Raw genomic sequence first — 24,138 nt, forward strand, 5'->3', positions numbered from 1 at the left:
ATTATTTAAAATACCGCACGTATCACTAAGAGAGTAGTTGCACTCACACACAAACTTGCTTTTGCGTGCTAAATTTCCGTATAGAAATCCTTCGTGTAACTGTGTACACAATGTGAACAAAAGGGGTAAAATATTTTGACCAAATTTGTGGCGACAAATTTAACATTACTTTGCTATCGTTTTTAATTTTAAGATTTGTGTACGTATGCCACTAGTATTGTGCGTACGTACAGTGTCATTCGATGAATACCTACGGCAGAATGGAGACGGTGTTCAAGCTGTAGTAGCGACACCAATGAAAATGTTTTGTACATTACAATGTTATTTAAATCAAGTTTAAATCAGACCAGGCGGCAAGGCAATAGAAAAATGTTAGCTAATTTAAAACACAGACTGAAACCACCTACTTACCGTGATCACTTTACAAATGACCTACTGCTTGAATCTGTGTGAATGTGTGAGTGAATGGTTTTAATGTAATACTACTTATTATAACATTTTTTTGGTAAAGCCGGATTTATTAAAAGTTAATTACTTTCCAGCACGTGTAAGCCTATGCTTAATTTTTAGTTAACTGTAAATTAGCTTTCTGGTTAAATGTTGTGATGGTTACCTATTATCTTTGAACATTTAGTTAAATATGAATTCCGATTTCTATATTATTACCTTTTTATCATCTATTATGTATGCTTATTTTTGTAAAATTTAAATGTATGATGTAATATAAGAAATTATGGTTAGGTGAAAGAAAAGGCGTATCACCTTAACTTTACCAAAAATAAAAACGACAATGAATGAATAAATGAATAAATAAAGTAGCTGTTATAGAGGAAGAAAAAATACAGATGAGCTTTATTGTTTTAAAAGTCTCTGATATCACGTTGGGTCCAGGATTCAGTTCTCTTCTTGAAAAAATGATTATGGAAATGCAACCCAATATAAAACCAGAAATGCTGTAATGAAATGAAGACCGTCAGTGACGAAAACTCCGAGCGAACTAAAGACTCCAGGAGCACAGTGCTGCGCCCTGGCGACCAAGGGAAACAATTACAATCCACCCGAAAAAATCTGAACGCGAGCGGCTAGATTGATGCTGACTATAGAATGTGCCGAACCACAGAATACTGGACCAGAGACCTTACAATGTATATTATATTGCTCAAATTGTAGCTTATATCTTATATCGTTTCAAAAAGAAACGACGTTATTGGAACTACTAAATCTACACAACTCTTAAGCTGTGGCAAAAAAGTTATTTGATTGAGAGCAAGTTTTATATTTATTTCTCGTTCTGACATATATCAAATTAAAATTTCTCTTTTTTCACTGTTTTTAATAATACGAATAAAATTAAATTCAATGTTGAAAGTCCAGTATTTCTTTGCAGGTGTTTAGCTCATCCTGTGTGGTATCAAATTGTGACAAGGTTTGTTTTATAACTGTTAATTTTTCTTTATAAACTTTCTTTCTATGTCTACTTTTCTAGTATATTAAAAAACATATACTTTAAACTAATTACGTTTTTGTTTGTAGTATGTACATAATTTAAAATTTTGAATAAAAGCCTAAACTAAAGAGACATGAATATAATTTTTTATTTAAACAAAATAAGCTACGTAAATCTAGTGAAATTCGTTGTAATTTGTGTTATACCATGGATATCGATGTCATGCATTGCATTTACTTTATTTTCGGAGTTTTTTTCCTTCGTTTTTATCGCAATTCACCTATAATATTTCTTCAAAGCATGGTACATTTCAGGCAATAACCAAACTTTATACTTCTTCTCAAGTATTTTATTTCAGCCAAAAATATGTTAGAACATGAACCGAATTTACTTTATACGATGCAAATTTGATCAGGCGTAAGCCATGCTATGTTTGAATGTAATTCCATTATGTTGTTTACAGTAATTGCTGTCGGAAAATAATGAAAAATTTTTCAGGTCAGCTAGATCTTGGAGACCTTTTTGGGGCTTTATTTACCAAATATTTAAATTTGCCCATAACATCAAAATAGCAGTATACAATATATATTTTAGTTCATGGTAGATATTGTGTATTGTGACCACAGAAAAATCTAAATTAAAATAGAAAGTAGATATATGACTAATAGTATAAGTCGATTATCACGCACGAAAGCTATCCTCATGTGGAACTTAAATTTCTAAACGAAATTCTGTAAATATAATAAACTACTTGAAATTGAACCAAAATTTACTGGATGAACCTTTGTTTTAGAAAGAACTAAACGTAACGTAACTTTCGTAAGTTTTTTTAGAGTGAGCCATATGTGATGTGTATTTTGACGTGTCGGTAGATAGTCAGTCAGTCAGTCAGAATAATTCGTGATAAGTGAGCACCTATTCGATGAACAGTATTTTTTTATAAGCCAGTTTTCATTAGAATAATTCCCATAGCTTTAGCCCTTATGTGCACAACCAGAATACACGAAAAATTCGACAAAAGTGAATTCTTTGTTCACTTAAACGCTTTGCGTGAAAATAGTTGTTTTGTTTGCGCTTGGGAGAGGATCTTCGCCCCTTAATGGCAGGTGGCCCGCTTCACACGGGTGTTGGGCGCGTTGCAAGCTCCTTCCCCTAGTAACATCGGTTGTGCGATTAGTTAGAAACTTCATGGTAGGATCTCTGAGCAAGGTTGCTCGGTACTTAACACAACTTGCCTTCTAAGAACTTAAAGTAAGTAACCGTATTTCAAAGTCCATTACATGCACAATTATTCAAAAAAATTACAACATATTAATATAATGTGAAATTTAGGGCCTATTTTCGAAAATATACCACAGAAAATAAAAAAATTTAATGTCTATCTTTCCTCTCCTGAGATTAATACTTACATGAGTGCGTTTAACTAATTATAATCGAACTATTAACCGTATCTGCAGTGATGGGCATGCGTACCAAGGATGACATAGACATGCTTCCATCTCCTGTGCATGGGCCTATCACTGGCGTATGGAATATGTAACATACTGAATTAAAACATGCAAGTTCTAACGCTATTAGGTTTTATAAACTTAACAGTTTGGCAAAAGCGTCCAAAAAATGGTACGACACTACAATTTCAAGTATTTTTACTACAAGACTGTCGTATCGTCATAATTCAGAAACACGTAACTTAGAAACATACAACGCCAAAGCAAATACCTTAAAAAAACGCAATAACTAAGAAATATACTACTATAACTTAGAAAATTACATCTAAGAACTGTCATAGCTTGGAAAACACGCAACTCGGAACTACTGCAAGCTAGAAACACATGACTTGGAACTATCATTAGGTACAACACTTTCTGAGGGCGAGATAACTTTTTTAATACTAATCCGAGAGTCTGACGAAAACTAGCTAAAATAACCATTAAAAAAATTAATGTCTAGTTATTCTGTACGATATTTTACCATTAATATAATATACATAGAAAAAAAATCCTCTAAAAAAAGTATTATAACCTAAAAATAAATTACATTTCATGAAACAATATGTGCATTTGAATATATACACATTTCCATGTTTGTGTGAGAATATTGTGGCACAGGCACGAGGGAACAGCAAGGCGGTCACCTCTGCCGTAGCCGATGTCGAGGCGGAAGTTGTCGCCGCCCACCTGGCCGTCCACCAGCATGCCCAGCCCGCCGGCCAGCTCGCCGTCGCGGCGCTCGCCGTCGTACCAGGGGTCCGTGGGCTCCTGTCCCGGCTCGGGCGCCGGCTCCTCGGGCGCCCGGTAGCTCAGCACGCCGCCTGCGGGCCGCCGCGCCACCTTCTCTGGCACATCCTCCAGTCCCCGGGAACCCTCGCCCGCACACGGGGAAGATTTACACAGCGCACCTCCACACACAGCGGGACTGCACAGTGACTTCCAGCACGTGTCTGGCGACGTACAGACAGACAGTACCCGAGGGCCACACCTGTGCCGAGTGCGTTGCGGTGAAAGGAGATTGGGGGTACGGAGCAGCAACGTCCGCTACGTTTCCCACCTGGTTCCACCCCGTCGGGTATCGAACCCGTATCGCCTCGGTGGCAGGCGAGTGTTCTGACCACTCGACCACCGCGGCCTCACTTCCTGAATTTACTCTAATGATATTTTTTAAATTGGCATTGCGATATGTGAAATATTTGTCTGGAAAATTAATGTTCCAATGGTTGGTTGGTTTGAGTTTGCTACATTTGAACGATTGTAAAAACGTGTTAAAGGTTCGTTAAGTTAGGTAAAGATTCCTAACTAACTGTTAACACCATTTAACAATATTTTATATGTTGCTAACCTAACCTAAGTCACCTTTTAAAAAAGTAAACATATTTTAATACCGTTTAACAGAATCGTAAAAACGTCAGAAACCACAAACAATTTTTTAATTGAATTTTTTGACACCTCTTGAAAACCATTAACAAAAAAATATTTATTTTTTTTTTCTGTAAATTTATGGAATTTCTGTCAGTTCTACTGTAAAACTGGTTGTGTTCGCCCAACTTGTTGGCTCGGTGGTAAGAGCTGCTTGCTGGCGAGACAAACGTTCCCTGGCTTTGATTCCCTGCCGAGTTGGGGTTTTTATCACTTGTGGAAAATTTTCTGGCTGGGTTCATAAATGGGTACTGTGTTGACCCTTCGCCCTCATACCGCGGAAGGTAGTGGCGTACCATCGCAGTATCATCTCGCCATGGCCATCTTTCATTGACGATAGCTGGGGATCCAAACCAGCCTCCGGGTTATATACGCAATCATCATCAAAACTTAGTCCGGAATGTTTACGGGAAGCAGTAAAAACTGAAAGACGCCGTCTTGTATTCAACAGTCTGTAGGTGTTATTGATTGGTATTTTGCGTTCGTTAATAGAGGGAGCACACGTTTATAGATTTTCTAAAACTGAAATAGATTAAACGCTGACATTTTATAACTTTTGAAGTTATTGTAATTTTAATACTGAATCCCATCGGTATCACATAATGAAAACATATGTGGCCACCAGTCCTATCAAAATCATTGAAAACAAAACATGAATGACAACAATATTTTTATATTACTAATAAATCGCTCTATAGAAATTATGAAATTATTTTGTCACTTGCATAAGTTTTGCTTGTGTAAATACTTACAAAATACTTTACTGTGACCACAATTGTGCACATGTGTGTGTATTTTAAATGTAGATAGATTATGAGTAGACTTTAATTGTGTCACAATTCTTACTGTAGTTTAGATTTTGAAGGTCTGGCGTGTAGCGCTGCCAAGCGGAGGACGAAGGCAACTGAACTGACCACGAGGGAAGCTTGGAAGAGTGGAGAGGGCTTCAAGGGCACCGTAGTCCTGCACTTACACTGTCCCTCAGCGACTTCTTGTGTGAGACCACATCTTACTATTTCATATGAGCCACACCCAAGAGCTCAGGTGTACCTAGATGTGTCAGGATAGTGATGATCCAAAAATTCAGCAAGAAGAAATGCACACATGTTTTAAGGGAAGCCCAGCGGAGGAATGAATTACGAAATGTTTGACTCCTTGCAAACAAGTAACGAGTCATAAATGGAATTTTCCTCAAGATATAATTGGACCCTGACTCAAACTTCCAGGAGAGATTATCACCTTGGTACGTCCATCACCAATGTTACCATGATATGTGGGATTATGTGAATCTTAATGAAGACGACACACAATTGACGGAGGTCAGAAGACCTTCCAGGAGCTCGGCAAGTCGCGATACCGTGGCTGCTCACACAGCAAGAGAGCGGGAAACCAGGATACTTTATAAGGGTGGAAGATGGGATTGGGGTTGGGGTTGGGGTGAAAGGTCGGCAGTAATTTGTTCTCGTCAAGCGAAGGGGTGCGCACAGGGTCGAAAGCGGCGCCAACCCTCCACCGCTCAACCCCTCATTCACCCCCCCCCCCCAAAAAAAAACCGGCGCCCAAGTTGTTACCCACTCCTGTGTTGCCCTTACACCAGTCCTCCGAGGAGAAGCGGCGAGTAAACTATTTAAGTTGAGTGACGTCTACAAATTAGTGGAGACTCGAGAGGGATGGTGGGTGCCAGGACGCGGTAAGAGGTTCGAGTGCAAGATGGCGTGGTGGTGTTGGGCGGAGGAAGGAAGTTGGCGGGGGAAGACGCAGGCAGAATCTCCAGAGCCGCGTCGTCGGGGGAAAACTTCGCTAATGAGCCGGAACAAGGAAAGCATCCAACCCCCTTTGCAGAGACTTCCAGCCTCGAGAGAAGCTCTTGTGCGTGTTAACCGCGGCATCTGGGTTCCAAGACTGCGCTCTGCTCATCAACTCCGTGACTTGGCGAGCCCCGCGTCAGCTGCGATGGCGAGTATTGTCCTGATGACCATCTTTCAGAGACCCTCACGCTAGCTTGCATGGTCTTGTATCGCAAACAACAAAGTGAGCTTGCAGCAAGTTAGCTTGAAACAACCTCGTTCCAATCCGGCTAATCTGAAATTTTTTATATCGTCTTCCGATAACTGCAAAAATAAACTAAATTGCAGTCATTCTGACACATGTCAGCTTAAAGTTCATCTGCAAAGCCAAAATGAGTGTTCCTTAGTGTCTGTGATCGCCAGCATGTGATGCTCATCCAGACTCCCGTTATCACTTAAAATTTAGAGTACAGAATTGGTATTTCAGTGGTTTGGAGTATATTTCAAATGTGGAGGTTCTCTCATTGAGGCCAATGTGGGGTGGCTGAAGAACCTTCTTCGAGTAATCCTCTATCACTCAAATATCGCACACTTGTGGCTTACGTGATGATTAGGAGTCCAAAAAAATCACTCTGAAGATTTAACTATGGTGATAAAGACAACGGCCCGGTTTAGTCATCGCTCTTTTAATTGTGAGGATACTGGCGATACGAAAATCTTCTGTATATTGACTCTCATTATCAAGAAAATGAACTAGGTAATTTGGCGCTCCCAAGCACACGAACAAACAGTAGTCACAGTCGCGGCAGTGCGGGGTTGCATAACCACCGGTAGCCACAAGTTGGTTATCCGACAGTCGCTCAGGCGCAAACGACCCGTTCGTATTGCACATATAATCAAGAAATTCATAAATAGGATCTGCTAAAACTTTAAAAAATGTCAAAATGGTTGACATAGAATACAAATGTCATAGGCGAGTACAGTTTTAACTTATAAACACACTTTAAAACCATACAAATAAAACATCACCTACAGATCAAAGTTAACTTAGAAAAAAACAACAAACACATATAAACACATACTTAAATAATAAACAACAGCTGCTGTAATTTATACAATGTTATCTAGTGCGTTTATAAGTTGCGTGTTGATATGTGGTGCCCCTGCATAGCGACAGACGGACAGACAGATAGATAAGCACTGAACCTCGGCGAGGCAGCCACCTAGCTCTACACGCAGACATACAGGCAAACAGACCGACAGACAGACAGGCAGGCAGACAGGCAGACAGGCACTGACCCTCGGCGAGGCAGCCGCGCAGCTCGACGCGCAGACATACAGGCGGACAGGCAAACAGACAGACAGGCAGACAGGCAGACAGGCACTGACCCTCGGTGAGGCAGCCGCGCAGCTCGACGCGCAGACATACAGGCAAACAGACAGACAGACAGACAGGCAGACAGGCACTGACCCTCGGCGAGGCAGCCGCGCAGCTCGACGCGCAGACATACAGGCGGACAGGCAAACAGACAGACAGACAGACAGGCAGACAGGCACTGACCCTCGGCGAGGCAGCCGCGCAGCTCGACGCGCAGACATACAGGCGGACAGGCAAACAGACAGACAGGCAGACAGGCAGACAGGCACTGACCCTCGGCGAGGCAGCCGCGCAGCTCGACGCGCAGACATACAGGCGGACAGGCAAACAGACAGACAGACAGACGGGCAGACAGGCACTGACCCTCGGCGAGGCAGCCGCGCAGCTCGACGCGCAGACATACAGGCGGACAGGCAAACAGACAGACAGACAGGCAGACAGGCACTGACCCTCGGAGAGGCAGCCGCGCAGCTCGACGCGCAGACATACAGGCAAACAGACAGACAGACAGACAGGCAGACAGGCACTGACCCTCGGCGAGGCAGCCGCGCAGCTCGACGCGCAGACATACAGGCGGACAGGCAAACAGACAGACAGACAGACAGGCAGACAGGCACTGACCCTCGGCGAGGCAGCCGCGCAGCTCGACGCGCAGACATACAGGCGGACAGGCAAACAGACAGACAGGCAGACAGGCAGACAGGCACTGACCCTCGGCGAGGCAGCCGCGCAGCTCGACGCGCAGACATACAGGCGGACAGGCAAACAGACAGACAGACAGACGGGCAGACAGGCACTGACCCTCGGCGAGGCAGCCGCGCAGCTCGACGCGCAGACATACAGGCGGACAGGCAAACAGACAGACAGACAGGCAGACAGGCACTGACCCTCGGAGAGGCAGCCGCGCAGCTCGACGCGCAGACATACAGGCAAACAGGCAAACAGACCGACAGACAGACAGGCAGACAGGCACTGACCCTCGGCGAGGCAGCCGCGCAGCTCGACGCGCAGACATACAGGCAAACAGACAGACAGGCAAACAGACAGACAGGCAGACAGGCACTGACCCTCGGCGAGGCAGCCGCGCAGCTCGACGCGCAGACATACAGGCGGACAGGCAAACAGACAGACAGACAGACAGGCAGACAGGCACTGACCCTCGGCGAGGCAGCCGCGCAGCTCGACGCGCAGACATACAGGCGGACAGGCAAACAGACAGACAGACAGACAGACAGACAGGCAGACAGACAGACAGGCAGACAGGCACTGACCCTCGCCGAGGCCGCCTCGCAGCTCGACGCGCAGACATACAGGCAAACAGACAGACAGGCAAACAGGCAGATAGGCACTGACCCTCGCCGAGGCCGCCTCGCAGCTCGACGCGCAGACATACAGGCAAACAGACAGACAGGCAGACAGACAGACAGGCAGACAGGCAGACAGGCACTGACCCTCGGCGAGGCAGCCGCGCAGCTCGACGCGCAGACACACGGTGCGGCGGTGCACGCTGTAGGGCAGCACACGCACCTGGCTAGCGTACACGGGCGGCATGAGGCGGTGCCCCACCACCGTCGACGTGTCGCTGTTGCCGCTCAGGATCTGCAACACGACACAGTCCTCCGAACCCTGGGCTGGAGACCCTGCCACCAGGGCTGACTCTGTAGTTACGGCAGGCGCACTTTGAGATGTGTGGGTGCTGTGTGGCAGGGATGGGACTGTGTGTCTCTGTTAACGTATATTGTCTAGAAGTTTTGCGAGGCAGTTAACGAAGACCCTGCTTTGTGTTTGTCAAATATCGCCGAGTTTCAAAATGGAGGAACCATCTTGCTCGATATCAAGGTTTAATACCTAGAAATTGGAATAATTTTTTTTACTATTTATTTTCATATATTTTTTTTTGTACTGTGAATTGCTGGCATCGTAAATCACTGATAGGTACACACTATTTCTGTAAAAAAAAAACAAACAATCAAATAACGCTAACTGAAGTATGATAGAAGGAATGTGGCACAGTTTGTGAGTGATGTCCACAAGTGGTAGCAGAGCACGCGTGGAGAGGCACTGAAGTCCTGCCCTGCTGCCCTGCGCCACAATCGAGGTGTTCCCCTACGAGACATGAGTCCCAGGAACTGAGCTGACCCGTCTGACAGGAACAGCTTCGAAGCCCCCTTCAAGGCAGTGAATGGTTTCAATTTTATTATAAAATCTTATTCATTATATTACAATGTAGGTATACATAATTTGAATTTTAATTTTTTAAAGATAAATGAGCGAACCCATCGTCGAAATTTAAGTTCCACGTTGGCTTAAAAATGTGGTTTTAAAGAGTTTATTCTTAAAGTATTCTGGGGGAGGACAAACGGACTTCCCTATTCTCTGGAGATTATTCCATACCGTCCCTACCATGCCACAGTAGGGATCTTCTCCAAAATAAAAGGACCCCGCGAAAGTTAACGTGTAAAGGCCCCGCAAAGTTGATAGTGGCCGCTGTTACTACCAGCGAGCGTCTTTCGTCTGCACACCTACACTGATCATGCATCTTTCTTCAACAGCATCGTGACTTCGAATTTAAACGTAATCATGGGGCGCCTAAGCGTTAAGGAATGCTTCGACAGCAAAAGGGCGTGAGCCCAAAAAGAAATAATTTATTTTCAAAGCTTAAAAGGCCAGTTATTAGGACAACGTGATAGTAGCACAAAAGATAAAAATCTCAAAGTATCCATCAAATAGTAATTAAAAAAGTAAATAAATCCGTATAATATAACCAATATTACAAAATATACAAACGGAAATATTGTTTCATTTGTTTATTTAAAAAGTTACTTCGAGCCGGGAGTCGCCGCGGAATGACTGTATTTTGTTTCTGGACTGCGCCTTTCCCCTCCCTTCAGAGCGACTTCTCCCTCCCTACCTCTCCTGATGTGATTCCTCCCCTCCGCGCAGGCGCACGTGTTCGTGACTAGGTCTGATACTGAGGTCATGTTGGTAATAACCTTCTTCAGCGAGCTCTTGGTTAGACATGGAATAGGCGACGGTCCCGAATTATGTATCTAGTGCGTGGGCGGCAGCGATCATGGGAATTGTCAGTTTTCGGTTAAGTAGTTATTATTGGGTTTGCATTTTGAAATTTAATGTGAAGCAACTGAACATAGTTTTGGTTTTGTTTGTTTGCTGATTAATATAGCTTAGGCAAATGCCGGCAGAACGCTGGAAGTTAGGCCTGAAAGTTGCTGTTAAATGCCGTCATCATGGTCAGTATTATAACGGGTTATCTCTAGTCGTGAGTGATGTTTGTCAACATTTGATTATTGGAACGGCTGTTGGTATTTATTTAATTGCCAGTACGTTAAATATGTTATTTAATCTTGCCGTTTCGTTTTGTTTACGTGTGATAAACTGTCGCGTACAGGCGAGTATTGGCTGGGTTAATGAATGCATTGGTTTGTATGCGAGGCATTTTGCGTTACGAAATTTGTAATCGTTGTTGGGTATCGTTTTTCCTGTATTGTTTATTTGCGGAATAAAATAGTGTTAAGAGGGTTTATTGAATGTTCTGGCTTTGCCGTAAACGTCAACAGGCCTTAAGTGTGTAATTTTCCTGGTGGCATTTTGCAACGTTTTTGATCAGAAGAAAATTTGTCCTGTGTACTAGGTACTCTGCGAAACACGCACACGTCTTGACTTTGAGATTGCACTAAAAATTTGAAGGCCTTGTTGTTCTTTCTGTTGGAGTCTTGTGCAATGAAACACATATAAATATATCATGTAGTTGTATTCGAATGTAGGAAAATTTGGTAAATTGTGCATGTTGGGGTACTGGTGACACGCTGCTCCCCAACGTCTGGATATGTGTCCAGCTATCAGATGAACAGTTAAAATGGAAGGCGTGCACGAGAAGGAAAACATCATAACAAATTAAATTTAGTGAAAGTATGCAGACGCTCATTTTCAACCTGTATTTAAGCGGATGGAAGGGTTAATATAATAATAATAATAATAGAATGTCTGAAAGAAATGAACATGAAAGCAAATAATTCTGATTGGTAGCTCGTATTTACTGATTCATAAATCCAGTGTTAACAAAAAGAACAGATAACAAAGTTACGTATGTAAAAAAAAAGGAACCTGCTAAAGGCAAAAAAAAAAAAAAAAAAAAAAAAACTGGCCAGTAACAAAATGTTTTCATTTATTATGAGTTGACATAATTTGACTGATTACGATAGAGTTAAAATCACAATTTGTTCTGTTTTAAATATTTTATAACTTTATAAACATTTAATTATTTTATTAATAAAATCCAAATTGATTTGCGTTTTGGCAAATGAGTTTTGACATATGATTCTATTCAATATGTATTTATTTATACTTAAATTTCATTGTCCAAAATTAAACTGATGTAATTAGATAATTCACATTCCATTGGACTTGGGTGTATACTGCGCGCCAGACGTGCGGTGGGGGTTGTTTGCGGAAGGCTGGCCGCTAATAAGAGAAAGTCACTGATTATCTCCGGTCTCTGACAGAGGCTCATATCCCGAGAAAAGTGCCAACAGAGAAGTCAGGGCAGAAAATAGGAGTAAATAGGTCCCCGACAGGTAAATCCACTGCACACACAAATAAAAAAGTATAGATAAATAAATAATAAAAAAACGAAGTGATGACAATTACGAATTAAAAACTTGATCAATGGCGAAGTTAGGTTGATGGTTCCACTTACCGCATACGTGGGGATGTCCAAAAGCTAATACATGGTGGTGAAAACAAACTCAAAGTCCAAAGTATGTAGCAGTAGCGAAAACAAAAAAAAACACTAATAAAACTACAACATTAAAGGAAAGGAGGCTGGCGAGGGATTAAATGCCTTAATTATAGTAACTACATAATGATTAATTCCCCGCGGATGTGCTCCCGAATTAGATGGTGAAGATAAGTAGAAGTACACCAGGCAAATGCACCACACACACTGCCCCTAGGGGTAGCTGCGCCCAGAAGGGGCGGGGGAACTCCTGTCGTAGAGCTGCGCCGGCCGCTCTGGCACGTGGGTGGTACGGTAACGCAGCACGGGTGTCTAACTGGCCGTGTCTGCAGGTACGAACCCTGCACGGGGCACTGGAGGCGGTACGTGCGGCCAGGCGGGACAAGCAGGACCCGCTACTAACAGAGCATGGGCGACCGCTTAGCGCAGGAGCCCTGGCCGCGGGCGGACGGACTGCTTAACGCTTAAACAATAAGGACCTCCTTGGAATAAGGAAATAAAAAAAATTAATGTGAACCCCTGAACACTTATCAGAAGTACGAATTAAAATCAATAATTTGCGCCACACTGGTGTAGTTCAAGGATCGGGTTAATGCAAGTGGGTTTAAATTCTTATTTTTTTTATACATTTTATGAGAAGGTAGATTATGTAAATATATTTGCCTGTTTTTCATGATTATTGATCGTTAAAAAGCATTGAGCTATCTTTGTTATCAGTTTGTTTTTGTAAACAAATTTCTTGTGTCATTGGTTTGAAAAGATTTAGAGATAATATTAAAAGTTACAAAATGAGATTTACGATTTTTTATGACTTTATAACCACTTCTCTTTGAACATTCTTTGAGATTTAACATATTGCATTCATTTCAGTTTTCTTTCATTTTAGTAACCAACGATGAACACATTGTCCCGTCATACAGCTACAACTTAAAAATATTTACCTTTGAAATAGTTAAAATATAACACGTACGTTGGTTATAATGTATAATATAGTGTACAAATAAATATTAAAATAATCAAATAGTATGAAAATTGTACCATTTATTACAATATATTCGCGTTAGCAAATATTACTAAAAAAAATAACAGTTTCTGACGTTTGTGAGCGTACGGACCGAAATTTTGATTACCTTTTCGTTTTGAACAAATTCGATCTAAAGAGTTTTGAAAAGTATTTTTAAATTACACGCAATTTAATTGTCTGCCACGACATGTTACATTTGCACGCCTGCAGGACTTGTTTCAAACAGCAAGGTTTATGATACTTGGCAAAATAAAAAAAAGGGAGAACGACCTTTAATTTGTCACTAAATTGAATTAACAGTCATGGCAGTCTTCGAGGGCGTCCAGAATGCGAGACTTACTTGCAAGTTTGTGCAGTAGACTCTGGTACTCCATTTGCACGAGTATCCCTTAATCACGCCCAAAATCACTGGCGATGAAAGGGGTGTAAGGGTGTACGCACGCTGATGCACTTGCCGACAGCCCCAAAGCACGGGAGTGTCGCTGCACCGACGGCCGAAATTCGCATCGCTGACGACGGGGAATCTTGGTTGCACAACAGCTGGTACACTTCCACGCCACCGCAGTGAAGGTCGCCACGCATGTCTCTCACTCAGACGTCAAGCAACACACGGCTCCGGTACTCGCGGCTGTGAGCTCGCGCGAACCCGGCCAGCGGCAGACTCGGTGACGTCATTCCCCTCCCCTCTCACCCCTCCCGCACCAGCTCGCACTTTCTAGAAGTTTACGCTCTCACACGTAAGTATAGAAACATAAACACTTAAAAGTGTCTACGCTCACAGCCATAATAGAGATAAAAACACAACCATTTAAAACTAACATAAAAATTTGAACTAACGACTAAAACTGAAATAAAAACGTATCTCACCTGAGAGCTTCTATTCCATTACAGCGTCTTTTCAAAATCAACGTCAACGTTAAACATCCTGAACCAAATTTACCATGTGTATAAAAATAAATTTAAACCAATTAAATTCTAAACATAATTAAATAAAACTAAAACCAAAAAAATACGTACAATAATTAATACATAATCGGGAATGGCAGAGCCACACCACAAAGACTGCTGCTCGCGACACTCGTGCTCATACCACTAGCCTAAGACACCACCTCCGCTCCATGTGTGAAACTGTCAGAAATATTATGAATCAGAGGAATTTCCCTGGAAAAATGCATTTCACGCATAATCACAAATCCATATACTTATTGTTGATACAATATTTTTGGCTTCAAATAAATTCAGCCAAAATTTCCTTCGTTTATTCCACTTTGTCACCACTCGAATTGTGTATACAATTTGGAAATCAAGTACCCTAGTCAACCAAGATGTGAGATCACTGAAAATAAATTATCAGGTTCATCATTATTTTAGAAAGCTATTATTTTTTTTCATTGAAATGATGCGGCCCTCCTGCCCTGTTTCAAAGCTTTTATCTTTTTATACAACAGATTGTCTACGCAAAATTTGTTTCAAAGTTCACTACACAATATAATAAAACACGCATTAGGTGAACTACAAAATTAAGAAAACTAAGAATAATATTAAAAAAAGCGTTTGTTTGTTGAGATGCCAAACGCAAATGAACGCATATATGTATGTTAAGATTTTCTTTACGTTATTTCGAGTATTCGTTTTGCAACCCGTACAGCCAGCACTGGCGAATATTTCATTTCGACCCAAAGACTTTACAGCAACATTAGTTAAATGTTATACTTGTGAAACCCGCAGGTCCGGATCCACCAGGGTTTGAAACCAGTCCTCTCTGTAACAACACGTGGTTACCCTAAATAGCATGGTCCTAAGTATGTCAGTTAAGAAAAAAATTGCTTTTAGCACTATAAAATTAAGAGGTTTAAAATTAAAGTAGTTCGGAGACCACTATAATCTTGGAAGCCCAGTGTCGTTTTAAGTCTTTGTATATTATTTGTAATAAAAATCACATAAAATAATCTCTTTAATAGCATTATATTTAACTAAAGATTACGATGCACAATAATAGCAATTTTCTTTCCTAACCTAACTTGTTCTAATTGTATTGGGAAGACTGTGTGTCTCAGGCCGAAGCCTATACGCCTTATCATGCTGGGTTTCAGCCATGCAGGAAGGGTAGTATGCACCCTGTGCTTTGTTCGGGGATTGGCCAGCCATGGCGGCAATTGATGTCATGACTAACTCCCCTATCTTAGATCTTGACTACAACTGACTATGGGGCCTGCCTTCTCAGGGGTGTATCTGTGTTAGTGAGGCGGGATGATAAGCGAGCTTGCTGGTATTTCTAGAGCGGTATCTCTGAGCGCAAGGCTCTGAACTGGCGCGCAGTCTTCTCGTCGTGCATAGGACAACTGGGAAATTTGAGTAGTGACAGCAACATTATATGGCACAGAAATTAAGATAAATGTGTAATGCAAGTCCTTTAAGTGCTTTCAAGAATCTGTACTACTGGTTGTTTTATGCCTAAAAATCACTCTGAAAACACACCTTTTTAGCCATTATAACACTTCTAAAAATACAGTTGAAAAACTTAATCCAGCATCAAAACTACGTTTTGGCCCTCAGCCAGTTCTTAAATGCTTTTCGTAAACGGTAAACACTCACAAATCTCGAGTAGTTTTCAAATCGCGTTGTTTTACCTGAAGCAGATGGCGCCCATAAGTTGGGACAAGGTAAAGCATGCATAGGCACAGGGAAAACCCTGTGCACAGAAATGCGGGGTTAAATTATTTCAAGCGTTAACCAGGCAGGTACAGTACAAAACAAGAACGATGGTACAAAAAAATTGGTTATGTCAGAAAGTTTAAACCATGGTATTTGCAAGTGTGGTGGGGGGTCAGAAACTGGACCTTGCAGTCCGCATCGGTTTTTGTGCGCGGTGGATTGGTACCAGTGACGCATGCACCACGCCCGACAGGCTGCTGGTCAGCACGTGAAGGACTTGAACAATGGAAAGTAAGATGGTGTTGAGCGAATATGAACAATACTTAAAGTAGGTGTGAGCTAGTATTTTAGTGCTCGCCAGAGATGTATAACTTCTAACTTCGGTAACGAGCAAATTCATGTGTTCTCATGTTGCAAATACACTCATAATATGAATCTCGTTCACGAAATTTAATGTAGAATAATTAAAAATAATACTGAGCGTAATAAATATACAAGCAAAGTGTGTTTCAACTACATTTATTGACGCGAATCATACGTAGTTTCCGCACCCGCCACTAGAATTAGTTGTCGGAGCAGCTAAGTAGACTATACAATAATTTGATCTGCAGACCAAAATTTTAACTGCATAATGCAACGGTTCCGGTAGAAGCGGAAAAGACTTGGAAAAAATACGAAACCCTGAATTTGGACCTGATTTTTGATAAGGAATTTTATTGAAATACTGGAAAAATTTTTGAAATTCATTGAACCGTTAATACTATAAAGTTTACCTTTGGGAACTTTGGTTCCTGCCATCCGCAACAGAAGGCAGCATCGTGGTTACACGTACCCATTCCATGCGACTACCGTATGCCGTATACCGAAAGCTAAGATGTTACACATAAAAATATATTCTCTCTAGATTACTGATATAAATATTTGCCAAGATTATCTCACGCTGCAAGACGAAGGGATTGCTGAAATAACGGTGGTATAAAGAAAAAAAAGGGCAGAGGAGTTACACCTCGGAGTTTCAAAAAACAATGGACCGTGCGGTGAAATATGGTCGGTGCTCGCACCTACAGAATGCGCGCTCCGCGCTTGGCTGTAATGTTGTTTTAATTACTTTCCCATCTCCGGCGGCACCGCACGGACTTATTTTTTCCACCCCTCCCCTCCTCACTTCCCCATCCTTCTTCTCCCCTCCACCAATTACGTGGACGGCTTCTCTGGAGGGACAGGGCAGGGAGAAGGAGGGACTTGTCCTCAGCGGGCCACCGCCAGCCCGGAGACAAAGCCGGTCGTACAAAGAAGCGCCGGCTTCCGAAACTAATTACGTCATTATCTGTGCGAGCCACCGCTCCGCGGCTCGTTGCGACCTCGCATTTATAATTACTTTCGTGCCACGGGGACTAAATTCTTGCAGCGACCTTTACAAGAAAAAAAAATTATACCCACATATACATAATTGCATACGCAGAGAATAATGTTTCGCGAAGACACGTTTTTAAAACACGTGTTTTTTTTTTTTTTACTAATTTTACATAGTTAATTACAAAACTCTCCCCTGCAAAACTCTCGCTGCAATCTGATGAGAATCTGAACTAGAACACTTTCATGGTTTCTTGTCTTACATCACGAGTGACCCAAGATTTTTGATCATGTTTGATAGCAAACTAACATTCAAATATACTTGTGCGTGTTGGTCAGAAAGTTAAAATTGTTTTATGTTCTGCAATAGAAAAATACTAAAAAATAAGTGAGCGATTCTTACAGTACTTGCCAGTGATGTGTAACATTTAACCTCGGCAACGAGCAAAAATGTTTAAATTATCAATTAACACAGCATCAGTAGTATGTAAATGGGCATACTGAAACAGGATTCAGGATGTGGTTGTGGTGTCGGTGTCCGCCATCTTGGATTTGTGACGTCACGGCGGCCATGTTGGACTCAAAATTCCTCAAAATTCCTCAAAATTGACTCAAAATGAAACAAAATTTCCCGTTTTAAGAAAAAAAATTCCCGTTTTCGAGGGAAAAATTCCCGTTTAAGTCCAGGAAAATACCTGCGGTTCGAAAAGTCCTAAAAGTGGCTTAAAACTCCTAAGAGCTAGCCGCTCTAAGCCGCTATCAGGACATGACATTGACCCCGGCGGCCATTTTGGATCCGCCATATTGGATCCGCCATCTTGGATCCGCCATTTTGGATGACGTCAATTTAATTTCTAGAAAATTCCGGCATTTTGTTGTCCGCCATATTGGATGATGTCACCGTTGCAATTATCGTTATGGTCGCCATCTAGAAATTTAGACGCCATCTTGAAAATCCGCAATTTGTATGTTAGAAAATCGGGATGTATTCCAAAATTCATCAAAAAAATAACTTATTCGAATTTTGATTGATTATATCGATCACCGTCCTCGGTTCGAACCCTGTGAGTGCAAAAAAAAAAAACAACTAAAAATGGCGACAGGCTCCTTCCTCAATGGTGGATGCAGGCAGACTGACTCCTACCACTTTTTTTCAAAGCATATATATCGTCAGCTGGTATGACGACATGACCGCCATCTTGTCTTCGTTCGCTGGAGATCACCATCTTGTTTTCGTCTGCTAGAGTGTGCTGATACCATGTTAGTATAATTATCTGGTCACCACACCTTTGACCTTGACCTTGAACTTTGACCTTGACCTTGAATTTTGACCTTCACCTTAAAATTTGACCTTGACCTTGAAATTTGACCTTGACCTTGAATTTGACCTTGACCTTGAAATTTGACTTTGTCCTTGAAATTTGACTTTGTCCTTGTCGACCCTCATGGATCCGACATTTTATGTTCAGTACATGCTACCAGGAGCTACCACCTGCTGGAGTACGCCATATTGTGTGTGTGTACATGTATTATAGAGTACATTTCCATCTGGATAATTTTATTCTAACCCGCTACAGTGCAGTAATAATTTATTATGGAGGTTCCCCTCGCCATCTTGAAATTCGGCCGCCATCTTGAAATCATGTAATAATGTAGCTAGAAAAGCGGGAAAAAATCCAAAATTCATTAAATAAATTTGTAATCCATAAAATGATTGATTGGATCGACTAAGGACCTTGGTTCGATCCCTGGCCGATACAAAACAACTTTAATTAAAAAAAATACTAAAAAAGTGTTAGGTTTGAGATAATAAAAACACCAAAGTTCTTTTAAAAAAATTTTATTACATAAATTCAATACACTACTACAAGTACAAAAAAAAACACTGACAAATTACCAAAGCCTTTTGGATTCCACGATTCAAACAGTCTTCTTATTGGACGGACTAAGCCTTTTACATGACTTTAAATATCTATCCGATCCGTTCATCACCACAGCCAGAGACGGACTGAAGTTCATAGCACTTATATAGTCTCATTAGCCGGTACAACACATGAGTCAAATCAATAACCATGTTCATTATACGTCTCGGAGCATTTTTTATAATGACGATGTAAGCTATCGAGACGTGAAATTAGTTTATTGCACTTATTGCACTGAAACTGTATTCTTTGAACATTATTAGAACAACCGCTTCTTTCATGTCTGCGAGCATTTGAGGTGATAGTAAATGATGCACCACAGTATTTGCACTGATGCGAAGTACGCTCTTCATTAATTGAAGTATTCAATGCTGATGAAACTTCAGCTGATGGTGGAACAGCACATATCGAAGTCTCCTCCAGTGTTGTCAGAGGCGTTGCCAACGGGATCTGCTCCAACATCGTCGGCGCCGACGTCATGGTTCCCGTAGTCGATGGTACATCCTCCATCGAGTACGACGTTAAAGTCGGTAAAGATGCCATCGAAGTCTCAAGAACAGCCAATTACACGTCTTATGCACCAGAAGAAACAAACTAGGTGATCCGTACACCGTCGACGGCAGTAACAAACTGAGCGTCCTGCTGTCTAGGAATCGTTTATATACATTAACCGGTTTGAATAATACGCTAGTCAAATCAAGAACAATTTACTAAAATACTAGAGTCAAAACAACATTAAAAAAATAGAAGCACCATAAAAAAAAAGGAAGCACACTTGGAAGCACCTTCAAAAAAGAAAAAAACAATAGGAAGCACCGACTACGAAAAGGCAGCACATTTGGAAGCACCGAAAACGAAAAGGCAGCACATTTGGCAGCACCGACAACGAAAAGGCAGCACATTTGGAAGCACCGACTACGAAAAGGCAGCACATTTGGAAGCACCGTCATCGAAAAGGCAGCACATTTGGAAGCACCGCCTACGAAAAAGGCAGCACATTTGGAAGCACCGACAGCGAAAAGGCAGCACATTTGGAAGCACCGACTACGAAAAGGCAGCATATTTGACAGCACCGACAACGCAAAGGCAGCACATTTGGAAGCACCGACTACGTAAAGGCAGCACATTTGGAAGCACCGACTACGAAAAGGCAGCACATTTGGAAGCACCGACAACGAAAAGGCAGCACATTTGGAAGCCCCGACAACGAAAAGGCAGCACATTTGGAAGCACCGACAACGAAAAGACAGCACATTTGGCAGCACCGACAACGAAAAGGCAGCACATTTGGAAGCACCGACTACGAAAAGGCAGCACATTTGGCAGCACCGACAACGAAAAGGCAGTATATTTGGAAGCACCGACAACGAAAAGGCAGCACATTTGGAAGCACCATCATCGAAAAGGCAGCACATTTGGAAGCTCCATTAACAAAAAAAAAAAAAAGGCAAAAAGGAAGCAAAAGTTACGAGATCTAAGTCTTAGTTAGAAATCAGAATAAAAGAAATAAAAATATTAAATTATTATAATTTAAATTATTTATTTTATTGCTTTACATTATACAAATGCAAGTAAAACAAGCCACTATTGTATGTAGCCAGCATTCCTCAGTTCCTTGAGTATGAAGGATATTTCTTTGATGCACGAATATTTTCCTGCACAAAGCGAACCATGTAGAAGTCTTAGCCGGTCAACCAATATGTTTGGATCTTTCCATGATGTGTAATCATTCTCTTCTACCACCATCTTCCCTGCACCTTTTTAATAAATATTATGATCTCTGGTGTCTTCCGTTTTACCACCAACCTCAGGGTAACTTTCATGTTTGAGACGGTGATCATCACAAGCTTGATCAGATTTATATAATATATCACGTCGTCTCCACCGTTTCGGTCTCAGGACACTTCCACATTCTTCGATCTTGGAGCTTTAGGTGCTTCATCATAGTCTATGTCTTTGTCAACAGCCTCAGAGTCACTGTAACAATCACCGTAGAAGGAATCGTCTTCACCCAATTTACCGTAATAATTCGATGTTGATGATGTTGAAGTGTCTTCATCGTCTTCATGCTTCCTTTTTAGGAGTCCATCATTTTTACAAAGTAGGAAATATCTACTTGAATTCGGCTGGAATATATTCTCACTTTTCACGTTAAGGATTCTTCCATTGTCTTCATTCTTCCGTAAATCATCAACCTCCTTCAAGTTAAGTTCTTTGTCGAGATCGGAAGAGCCAAGAAAATTATTGTCGTAATGCAGATCACTCTTCTTTAGGCTAGTAGATTCATCGTTATCCTCTAGCTTGTACGCAGGCTTGGCGAAACAAGTTCTGCCATGTCTTTTTAGGCTCTCTCTCCGCGTAAACGACTTGCTACATCGAACACAACTTATCATATTGCGCAGTGGATTTTTAACACAGTCATTCTTCTCGTGTTGTATTTTATTCTTTCTCAAGATAAACTCTTTACTGCAAAACTTACACCTATGTTCTTTCGATACAGCGTCAGATCCCAAATCGGAATTCATATTAGTTACTGAAACCAATGCCAGATACCAATTGAGTGTTTTAAATTAGATCCAATACTTAAATAGAAATTTTTTCATATTTCATCAGCGAGAATTAATATATCTCATGCAAAAGTACTTTATGCATGTAGTTCTGCTTTTCAACAACAGATGTCGCCACATGTTGCTTTAAGGTAAATAATATTTAGTTCTTTTATGCGGGATGCGGGATGCTCACTAACGATCGCAAAAGAAGGATGGCTTCGCTAGACTCCAAGGAAAAGGAAGTTCGTATTGCATGTTGGTGCTCCACAGATGTCTCATGGCGTAATATTAATTTGACTGAGTAACGATATTTGTTAATTCCACCTGATAAAAATATTGCAAGTTTTGATTTAGTAGCAGAAATTATCGAATTAAATGTAACTCCAAATAAAATGACATGTCTCATTAGACCAAAAAAAAATCCATGCAGAGAGCGGTTTCTCAGAATAGTCAGAAACACTTGAAGAAACCACAGGAATGATTGCAAGAACACGGGAAAAACCATCAAAATATTGACAAGAATAATCAGGAGCACACGGAGAAAACCATCATAATATTGGCAAGAATAATCAGGAGCACACGGAGAAAACCATCATAATATTGACCAGATTAATCAGAAGTACTCGGAGAAAACCACCACATGTTTTCTTTGATATCATAAAATTACAGGAAAAAATATTTAAAAATAAAAATAAATTAATAAAAAATAAAGAATAAATAAAAAAATGCATAAACAGTTTCTGCTAGCTTGTAAACTTATCATTGTTGAGCAAAGATAGAGTTCTTGTACAAGCCAGAAATTTATGCATTTTTTTATTTACTTTTTATTTTTTATTAATTTATTTTTATTTTTAAATACGATGAAGACACTTGGACATCATCAGCATCGAATTATTACGGTAATCTGGGTGAAGATGTTGCCTTCTACGGTGATTGCTACAGCGACTCTGAGGCTGTTGACAAAGGCATAGACTGTGATGAAGTAGCTAAAGCAGACAAGATCGAAGACTGTGTCGGTGTCCTGAGACCGAAACGATGGAAACGACGTGATATATTAAATAAATCTGATCAAGCTTGTGATGATCACTATCTCGATAATGAAAGTTACCCTGAGGTTGGTGTTAAAACGGAATACACCAGAGATCATAATATTTATAATAAACAAGCAAGTAAAATGGTGGTAGAAGAGATTGATTACACATCATGGAAAGATCCAAACAAATTGGTTGACCGGCTAAGACTTCTACATGGCTCGCTTTGTGCAGGAAACTATTCGTGCATCAAAGAAATATCCTTCATACTCAAAGGACTGAGGAAAGCTGGCTACATATAATAATGGCTTGTTTTACTTGCATTTGTATAATGTAAAGAAATAAAATAAATAATTTGAATTATAAAAATTTAATGTTTTTATTTCTTGTATTCTGATTTCTAACTAAGACTTAGTTCTCGTAACTTGTGCTTCGAAATGTTCTTCCTTTTCGTCGATGGTGCTGCCTTTTCGTTGACGGTGCTTCCAAATGTGCTGCCTTTTCGTCGGCGGTGCTGCCTTTTCGTTGACGGTGCTTCCAAATGTGCTGCCTTTTCGTCGATTGTGCTGCCTTTTCGTTGTCGGTGCTTCCAAATGTGCTGCCTTTTCGTCGGCGGTGCTGCCTTTTCATTGACGGTGCTTCCAAATGTGCTGCCTTTTCGCTGTCGGTGCTGCCTTTTTGCTGACGGTGCTTCCAAATGTGCTTCCTTTTCGTCGATGGTGCTGCCTTTTCGTTGGCGATGCTTCCAAATGTGCTGCCTTTTCGTTGACGGTGCTTCCAAATGTGCTGCCATTTCGCTGTCGGTGCTGCCTTTTTGCTGACGGTGCTTCCAAATGTGCTTCCTTTTCGTCGATGGTGCTGCCTTTTCGTTGTCGGTGCTTCCAAATGAGTTGCCTTTTTGTTGACGGTGCTGTCTTTTCGTTGTCGGTGCTTCCAAATGAGCTGCCTTTTTGTTGACGGTGCTGCCTTTTCGTTGGCAGTGCTGCCTTTACGATGTCGGTGCTTCCAAATGAGCTGCCTTTTCGCTGACGGTGCTGCCTTTTCGTTGTCAGTGCTTCCAAATGTGCTGCCTTTTCGTTGGCGGTGCTGCCTTTTCGTTGTCGGTGCTTCCAAATGTGCTGCCTTTTCGTTGGCGGTGCTGCCTTTTCGTTGTCGGTGCTTCCAAATGTGCTGCCTTTTCGATGGCGGTGCTGCCTTTTCGTTGTCGGTGCTTCCAAATGTGCTGCCTTTTCGTTGTCGGTGCTGCCTTTTCGATGGTGGTGCTGCCTTTTCGTTGTCGGTGCTTTCAAATGTGCTGCCTTTTCGTTGGCGGTACTTCCAAATG

The 24,138-nt window shown here is 41.4% G+C and overlaps 1 protein-coding gene across 1 annotated transcript in view; it reads right to left on the reverse strand.

The window, feature by feature from the left end:
* LOC134532406 (discoidin domain-containing receptor 2-like) overlaps positions 1 to 24,138 on the reverse strand; it is a 186,811-nt gene that overhangs the window by 63,610 nt on the left and 99,063 nt on the right. Inside the window, exons 4-5 of the mRNA XM_063368854.1 lie at positions 8,976 to 9,123; positions 3,582 to 3,758 (exon numbers count right to left, since the gene is read on the reverse strand). Of these exons, the coding sequence (XP_063224924.1) occupies positions 3,582 to 3,758; positions 8,976 to 9,123 (325 nt within the window). The remainder of the gene's footprint in view (positions 1 to 3,581; positions 3,759 to 8,975; positions 9,124 to 24,138) is intronic.

Source organism: Bacillus rossius, chromosome 1 (genome assembly GCF_032445375.1).
Source record: "Bacillus rossius redtenbacheri isolate Brsri chromosome 1, Brsri_v3, whole genome shotgun sequence".
Lineage (NCBI taxonomy): Eukaryota > Metazoa > Arthropoda > Insecta > Phasmatodea > Bacillidae > Bacillus > Bacillus rossius.